The sequence below is a fragment of the Triticum aestivum genome, chromosome 3B, assembly GCF_018294505.1.
Source record: "Triticum aestivum cultivar Chinese Spring chromosome 3B, IWGSC CS RefSeq v2.1, whole genome shotgun sequence".
Lineage (NCBI taxonomy): Eukaryota > Viridiplantae > Streptophyta > Magnoliopsida > Poales > Poaceae > Triticum > Triticum aestivum.
The window spans coordinates 817,426,573-817,436,088 of NC_057801.1; the positions used below are offsets into that span (position 1 = coordinate 817,426,573).

Here is a 9,516-nt window from a genome sequence, read left to right on the forward strand (position 1 = left end):
TGGCTTATTGTATCAAGAAATTGTCTACCAGTGAGGAGGATCTCTCTCATACTGGACTCAAAAGACTGGTTTATCAATAAATATTTTTATTGGAAAACCGGTCGTGACAACTGGCACCCGCTAGCCACCTTATACAACAAGTGCATGTTAGTCGGTGGAACCTGTCTCACGTAAGCGTACGTGTAAGGTCGGTCCGGGCCGCTTCATCCCACAATACCGTCGAAACAAGATAGGAGTAGTAACGGTAGGCATATTGAACAAAATCTACGCCCACAACTACTTGTGTTCTACTCGTGCATAGAATCTATGCAATAGACCTAGCTAATGATGCCACTATTGGGGAACGTAGCAGAAATTCAAAATTTTCTATGCATCACCAAGATCAATCTATGGAGATTCTAGCAACAAGAGAGAGAGATAGAGTGCATCTTCATACCCTTGAATATTGCTAAGCGGAAGCGTTACAAGAACGCGGATGAAGGAGTCGTACTCGTAGCGATTCAGATCGTGCTTGATTTCGATCTAAGCGCCGAACAACGGCGCCTACGTGTTCAACACACGTATAGCCCGGGGACGTCTCCTCCTTCTTGATCCAGCAAGGGGAGAGGAGAAGTTGAGGGAGAGCTCCGGCAGCACGACGGCATGGTGGTGGAGCTTGCAGTTCTCCGGCAGGGCTTCGGCAAGCACTACTACTACGGAGGAGGTGTTGGGGAGGGAGAGGGCTGCGCCAGGGGCAAGGGTGAAGCTCCCATGCACCTCCCCACTATATATAGGGATGCAGGGGGCTGGTTTCTTGCCCTCCAAGTCCATTGGGGCGTTGGCAAAGGTGGGAGGAAAGAAATCCCATCATTTCCTTCCCCACCGATTTCTATCCCCCCTTTTTAGGGATCTTGATCTTATCCCTTCGGGATATGATCTTATTCCTTCTAAGGGGGGATCTTGGTGCGCCTTGACCAGGGGTGTGGAGCCTTGACCCCACTACCCACGTTCATGTGGGTCCCCCCTTGCAGGTGGGCCCCACTCCGGAACCTTCTAGAAACTTCCCAGTACAATACCGAATAATCCCGAACATTTTCCGGTGGCCAAAATAGGACTTCCCATATATAAATCTTTACCTCCGGACCACTCCGGAACTCCTCGTGACGTCCGGGATCTCATCCGAGACTCCGAACAACTTTCGGTGACCACATACAATTCCCATAACAACTCTAGCGTCACCGAACCTTAAGTTTGTAGACCCTACTGGTTCGGGAATCATGCAGACATGACCGAGACATCTCTCCGGCCAATAACCAACAGCAGGATCAGGATACCCATGTTGGCTCCCACATGTTCCATGATGATCTCATCGGATGAACCACGATGTCAAGGATTCAAGCAATCCCGTATACAATTCCCTTTGTCAATCGGTATGTTACTTGCCCGAGATTCGATCGTCGGTATCCCAATACCTCGTTCAATCTCGTTACCGGCAAGTCACTTTACTCGTTCCGTAATGCATGATCCCGTGACCAACTACTTAGTCACATCGAGCTCATTATGATGATGCATTACCGAGTGGGCCCAGAGAGACCTCTCCGTCATACGGAGTGACAAATCCCAATCTCGATTCGTGCCAACCCAACAAACACTTTCAGAGATACTTGTAGTGCACCTTTATAGTGACCCAGTTATGTTGTGACGTTTGGTACACCCAAAGCACTCCTTCGGTATCAGGGAGTTATACAATCTCATGGTCTAAGGAAATGATACTTGACATTAGAAAAGCTTCAGCAAACGAACTACACGATCTTGTGCTATGCTTAGGATTGGGTCTTGTCCATCACATCATTCTCCTAATGATGTGATCCCGTTATCAATGACATCCAATGTCCATCGTCAGGAAACCATGACCATCTGTTGATCAACGAGCTAGTCAACTAGAGGCTCACTAGGGACATGTTGTGGTCTATGTATTCACACATGTATTGCGCTTTCCGGTCAATACAATTATAGCATGAATAATAGACAATTATCATGAACAAGTAAATACAATAGTAACCATTTTATTATTGCCTCTAGGGCATATTTCCAACACATACCCCCCGATACTGGCCATAGATTCATCAAAATAAGCAAACAACACGCGAAAAACAGAATCTTTCAAAAACAGGATAGTCTGTAGTAATCTGGAAGTTTAGTGAACTTCTGTAACTCCAAAAATTATGAAATAAATATGTAAATTTGAAAAATGTGCACAGAAATAATGCACAAAAAGTTTCAGACCCATTTGACCTTCCAGTAAAAAATGTAAAATCACGCGCTACAGCCAAAGTTTCTGTTTTTGTTCTGCACATAGTAAATAAGCAATCTAATCATCCTAAAACCAAAGCTTGGCACATTATTTATATAATACAATGGATATATACAAGGGGATAATTATTTACAGAGAAACTTCCATGAAAAATTCTACATTGTTTCCGTGAGCATGAACACAAGTGCTCAAGGTCGACCCTCACTTCTTCAATGCATAACTTTCCAATCACTTCTCTTTTTGAAAAACTTTTTTTGGCATGAAAGGCAAGTATTTTTTTTGTATATTCATTCTTTTAATTTTTTTGTATGTTTCACCCACAACTAAACATAAACAAAAAGGAAAAACAAAATCTACTTAGTGAAGAAAGCAAACAAGCACACACGAGAATATCAACCCCACGCTATTGCTCCCCGGCAACAGCGCCAGAAAAGAGCTTGATAATCCCCAAGTGCAGGGAATCATCGTAGCAATTTCCAAAGGTGGAAGTGATAATTATGGAGTGTCGAACCCAAAAGGTGCTAAAGGTAAGATCAATATTCTCTCAAGTTCTATCTTCCACTGATACGACTCTATGTACACTGAACGTTTGCTTCCAACTAGAAACAAGAAATGAAACTACGTTGTGGGTATGAAGAGGATAACTTTGCATGATATCGGAGAGCTGAAACATAAAAGTAGGTAATGTTATCATAAAATTAGAATATATTACTAAATATTATAAATAGCGAGTGTGGAATAATGATGGGTCGGTGTGCGGAATTATCCTAGGCAATTGTTAACAAGACCGGTAGTGGTCATTGCAATTTCATATGAGGGAGAGGCATAAGCTAACATACTTTCTCTTCTTGGATCATATGCACTTATGATTGGAACTCTAGCAAGCACCCGCAACTACTAAAGATCATTAAGGTAAAACCCAACCATAGCATTAACATATCAAGTCCCCTTTATTCCCATACGCCGTGACCCACTTATCCGTGTTTATGCTTCTGTCACTCAAGCAACACAGACAATAAGTAAACCATGGACATATTGCAACACCCTATAGCGGGAATCCCTCATGCTTGCGCGACACGAAGTGCACCATAGGACAACATCAAAATAAAACATACAACTTGTACCAATCTAGAGATCAAACAACCCAAAGACAAAACATATCTACTCAAAACATCATAGGATGGCAACACATCATTGAATCAAAATATGTGGCATAAAGCACCATGTTCAAGTAGGGATTAAAGCGGGGTGTAGGAGAGTGGACCGCGTAAAAGAGATGAGGATGGTGATGATGATGGTGATGTTGATGAAGGCGATCACCACGGCGATGATTCCCCTCCTGATGGCACTCCGGCACCACCGAGACAGAGGAGGAGAAGTTCTCCCCCTTGTGCTTCCTCCGCCATGGCCTCCCCCCTGGATGGGGGGAGGTTCTCCCTCTGGTCCTTGGCCTTCATTGTGATGATGGCCCCTTGGAGATCCTCCTCCACGGCCTCCGGTGATGATGGCCCCCTCCGTCAGGGTTCCAGAGAGGGCCTAGATTGATTTCTCGTGGCTATAGAGGCTTACGGCGGCGGAACTTCCGATCTAGGTTATTTTATGGATGTTTCAGTATTTATAGGAATTTTTGGCGTAGGTCTCACGTCAGGGGGGTCTCCGAGCTATCCATGAGGCAGGGGGGCGCGCCCAGGGGGGTGGGCGCGCCCTCCACCCTCGTGGGCAGCCCGAGACTCTTCTGGCCCAACTCTTTCACTCTAGGGGCTTCTTTTGGTCCATAAAAAATCATCAAAAATTGGTACGTCAATTGGACTCCGTTTGGTATTCCTTTTCTGTAAAAATCAAAAACAAGGAGAAAACATAAACTGGCACTGGGCTCTAGGTTAATAGGTTAGTCCGAAAAATCATGTAAAATAGCATATAAATGCATATAAAACATCTAAGATGGGTAATATAATAGCATGAATACTTCATAAATTATCGATACGTTGGAGGCGTATCAATCATGAGCCCGTCAGCAGAAAAAATAAATCCTTTACGGGATATAGGTCCACTCTCGATGAACTCCTTGACAAGCCCTGTACGATACATGCGGCTTCGAGTATAGACTCAACCCATAGTCTTCGCGCATGTTGGGTACTCCGGCAGGTAGCAAAGAGTGGAGAAGCCATCCTCGCCACCATCACTCCAGAGAAATACTCCCCGGAGAGGGACGATTCTAACATCCTCACGGTCTTCGAGACCTTTTTCTTCGAATAATCAGCGAAAAAGGGTACTCCGCGACCTTGCCGAACTCCACCAAGTTACCGCACTGAGCCCATGGAACGACGCGGCAATAACCTTCACCACCGAAGATGAACCAAAGGCTCGGTCAGTCCGAGCACCCGCCGTCCTAGTACTAAACCGCATTGTGGACGGTTTTCGGCTTACCAAAGTGTTCATGGAAGGCGACAGTGGGCTTAACCTCATCTATGAAGACACGCTGGACAAAATGCAGATCGACAGAACACTCATTGAGCAAAGCAACACCACCTTTCGAGGAATTATCCCCAATCAAGAAGCATGATTCTCTTGGAGAATTAAACTGGATGTGGTATTCAGCACGCCCGAAAATTACATGTCCAAAGAGTTGCTCTTTCATGTGGTCCCCTTCAACAGCGGGTATCACGCCATCCTCGAACATGACGCTTTCTAACGCTTCCAGGCTATACCCCGTTATGGGTATATGAAGGTTGAATGCCCGGACCCAATGGAATCATCTCAATCTCAAGCAACCCGGACAAGGCACTTCGTTCCTAAAACAAAACCGCATCCTTAGCCCTTGAGGCGTTATCTGAAGCCCTAACGGCTGAAGAACTAACCACCCTACGGTCCACGATGGACAAGGACGATGTGATCCTCGATAAGAGACCTAAATCCACCTCTTTTAAGCCAGCAAAGGAAATAGTTAAATTTCAAGTTCATCCGATGGACCCCAACAAGACAACAACTATCGGAGCACAGCTGGATCCGGCAGTGGACGCCGTTTTACGCACATTCTTACACGAAAATTGGATATTTTCTCCTAGCACCCTTCGGACATGGCAGGCATCCCACGCAAGATGGCCGAACACAACCTCAATATAATCAAGGGGTTTAAACCCATTAAGCAGATACTGCGGCGATTTTCCAAACCCAAGTGTCAAGCCATGCGAGAAGAGCTAGCCAAACTGCTAGAAGCCGCATTTATTTGGGAAATTAAACATCCAGATGGTTAGCCAACTTGGTCATCTTACCAAAGAAGGACAAATCCCGGCGCCTTTGCATCAATTTAAAAAACCTTAATAAGGCGTACCCTAAGGATCCTTTCCCATTGCCCCGCATTGACCAGATCATTGATGCGACCGCAGGACACAACTCATTGTGTTTTCTCGACGCCTATTCTGGATACCATCAGATTAAAATGAAGGAATCAGATCATGCAGCAACGGCGTTCATCACCCTGTATGGCCCTTTCTGCTTCAACACTATTCCCTTTGGGCTCACAAACGTTAGGTCCACTTAACAACGTATGATTCAAACATGCTTGGGAAAACAAATCGGAAAACAGTCGAAGCATATGTGGATGATGTGCTCATCAAGACAAAACACGTCGAAACACTGTGGACGATTTTCTCCTCACCTTCGACAACCTCCGGACATACGACATACGAATCAATCTGAAAAAATGTGTCTTCGGAGTTCCAGCCGAAAAATTGCTAGGGTTCATTGTTTCCAGTAGAGGAATTGAAGCAAATCCAGCTAAGATCCGAGATTTGTCACAATTGGCTATACCAACAGACCTAAAGCAAGTACAAAAACTAGCAGGATGCGTCGCGGCCTTAAGCCGCTTCATCTCCAGGTTTGGAGAAAAATCATTACCACTTTACAAGCTACTAAGACGCACTGATAGATTTGAATGGACGGATGCTACCACATTCGGATTGGAAGAAATCAAGGCCCTACTCGCAAGCACCCCAATCCTAGTCCCAGGTGTTGGCGAGCCTATGTTGTTGTATATCTCGGCAACTAACCAGGTAGTCAGTGCCGTACTAGTCGTCGAGCGAGGGGAAGAGGGATATAAATTCTCCACCCAAAAACCAGTTTATTATGTCCCGATACCATGCAAATCCCGATACTCCCACTACCAAAAGGTAGCCTGTATGGTCTTCATGGCATCACGAAAACTACGACACTATTTTCAAGAGTGTTCGATCACAGTGGCTTCAAAAATACCACTTAATGACATTATCAACAACATGGACACCACTAGCCGCATAGCCAAATGGGTCATCGAACTTCTACCGTTCAAAATAACATACAAGCCACGCCACGCTATTAAATCTCAGGTGCTGGCCGACTTCGTCGCTGAAAGGACGGAAGCCGAACTCCCTAAAGAGTATAGTTCATATTCCAACTAGATTATGTACTTCAACGGCTCCAAAATGCTAGCCGGATTGGGGGCTGGCATCATCCTGACATCCCCTACTGGGGACACAGTCTGCTACGTGTTACAAATCATGTATACAGACTCTAACAATGCAGCCGAATACGAGGCCCTTCTACACGTCTTCGCATGCTTGTCTCCATGGATATACAACACCTCGAGGTGCGTGGGGACACAAACCTCGCAATATCCCAGATCAATGGTGAATTCAATGCAAACGATCCAAAAATGGTGACATATCAAAACGCGGTATTAAAAATACTAGCTCGATTCGAGGGAGTGTAATTCCATCATGTCACTCGAGACAATAACCAGGCAGCCGACATCCTTGCTCGCATGGGCGCTAAGCACGACCCTTTCCCGCCTCAGGGTGGACACGGTCCGGGCCGGTCCGGTCCCTGACCGAGCCGCCATTTTGACCGGCCGCCGGCGGACCGGACCGACCAGCTCGGCGTTCCTGATTTCAGGGCTCGGACTGATCGTGCTCCAGCCCGGGCTGGACCGAGAGGACCGGCCGTGGTCAACATAGATGAGGGCACAGCGCGCACGAGGGGTTGCCGGAGAGCGCAGGAAGAGGTGTAGCGCGCGCTCCATGGTCGAGATCGACGGTGCTGCACACATGGAAGCGACAGGACGCGGCGGCGTCGGCCGGGGCGCCATTGTTAGCCATGAACCTGCGAGTTTTTGCTCCTTAGCAGTTTTTGTGACGCATGCAAGTATTGTAGGGCGTGCATGAGCCCACGATTTTTTGTGTGCGGGCCTTGCCGTGATTAACGGATCAAATTTGAGTCGTGCTTGGCGACGTGATTAACGATCTCGAAGAATGTTTTTTAGGTAAACTTAAATTGGATTGCTACTGTTACCTAAAATCGTGGGGCAGTTATTACAATCCAAACAAAGATAGCACGTATATATTTGGTAAGCATGTCACGTAGGAATAGGATTTTCCTTCGGTTTTCTATTCGACTTGATAAAAGGAAACGGAAGCAACGGATGGGTGCACGATTATCGGATTGTCTCGTTAGTCGCTAGTAAAAGGAAACGGCAGCGATGGGCTAGTCAAGAATGGAGCCGCGATTATCGGATCGAACGCCGGCACTCTCGTTCTTTCTATTCTTTGTTTGACTGAATACAAGGGAAAAAAAGGCAGCACGTGATCTGCGTCTTCTTCTACCTCTTTGCCCCTGTCTCTGTGTCAATTGAATGATGAGTACGTGATTCCGATGAACAACGCCGGGGTGGGACACGGCCAGGGCGTCGCCGGTGGCCACAACGAAGAACGGCCTTGAAGCTTCGGTCCGCTCAGTTGGACCGGTCAAAGACCGGACCGGACCGAGAAAATTTCGGGCCGAAATTTATGAACCGGACCGAACAAAATCTTCAGCGGGCCAGGACCGGACGGTCCGGTCCAGAACGGGCCACGAGCGGGCCGAAAAGCCCGCTCGCGCCGTCCAGCCTGAGTCCCGCCCAACACCTTTGTGGAAAGGCTCTTTAAGCCATCCGTAGTATGGTAGGATGAGAGCAGAGAATCTAGTACGGACCTGGTCATACCCCCAGCAGCCGAATACAATGCAGATACCGTTGGGGGTTCGGACATAGAAATAACACCCTCTGCTCACGAGATTATGGCCGTTATGGCTCCATGGACCGAACCCTTCCTGGCCAAGACGTACACGATGGTGGATGACCCGGCGATGGACGCCATGGTCGCGTGGGGGTCAGCCAGCAACAGCTTCGCCGTCACCGACCCCTTCGCCTTCTCGGAGATGCTGCTGCCCACGCACTTCAAGCACTCCAACTTCTCCAGCTTCGTCCCCCAGGTCAACACCTACGGCTTCCGCAAGGTCAACCCGGACCGGTGGGAGTTCGCGGACGCCTTCTTCCTCCGCGGCCAGATGCACCTCCTACCCCGCATTGTCCGGCGCTGGAACGGCGGCAAGCGTGGCAAGGAAGACGCCGGCGAGGGGGATGAAGACATCAGCAGCAAGATGTTAGCCATGGAGGTGGTCCGACTGAAGGAGGAGCAGAGGGCCACCAAGGACCGCTTGGCGGCGATGTGGCGCCCGGTGCAGGACGCCGAGTGCCGGCCCAAACTCATGCTCGCCTTCCTCCTCAAGGTCGTCGGAGACCCCGACGTGCTACGCCGCCTCGTAGGCAACTTGAGCAGCAACGACGGATTGTTCCCCGGCGAGGGCGCGGAGACCAAGAGGCCGCGGCTGCTTCTTAACGGTGAAGCCCAGATGCAGGACGCCTTCGTGGGGGAACCCGGGGTCGACTTCACTGGGTTCTACACGGGAGGCGACGGGTTTAGCGAGGTGCCGGTGGACAACCCCCCGTACGCTTTCCCGATGGACACCGGCTACTGATTTGGTTCGTTTAGAGGTTGTTTCACCTGCACATATGTGTACTGTACGTAGTAGGAGGTTTGTTCTTTAGACGATGTGGTAGGAGGACTTTTTGGCAAACTAGTATGTGAACAAGGGAGGCTACGCAATATAAACAAGGGAAGGTACAAAATATGCGGTAATTTATACATTTTATGTTGCAAAAGATCAAAAAAAGGGTACAAGTACACAAGGATGTGATGTGTATGTAAAAACTTTTTAGAACGAAGGCTCGTGATGAGTCCGGCTTTGAATTAACAAAGCTATCAACCGGCCAGGAATTAAAGCACAACATCAAGCACATCGGCCGAACGATACAAGGGAGCACCCTAAGAAGCTTACAACTCAACACAGTATACTAGCTCAAAACAAAAAGA

General features: G+C 47.8%; 1 protein-coding gene across 1 annotated transcript; it reads left to right on the top strand.

The window, feature by feature from the left end:
• Positions 1 to 8,389: 8,389 nt before the first annotated feature.
• On the top strand, positions 8,390 to 9,121 carry LOC123068004 (heat stress transcription factor C-2a-like). Its single transcript, XM_044490538.1, has one exon. It carries the CDS (start codon positions 8,390 to 8,392, stop codon positions 9,119 to 9,121), a length of 732 nt encoding a protein of 243 aa, XP_044346473.1.
• The last annotated feature ends 395 nt before the right edge of the window (positions 9,122 to 9,516 follow it).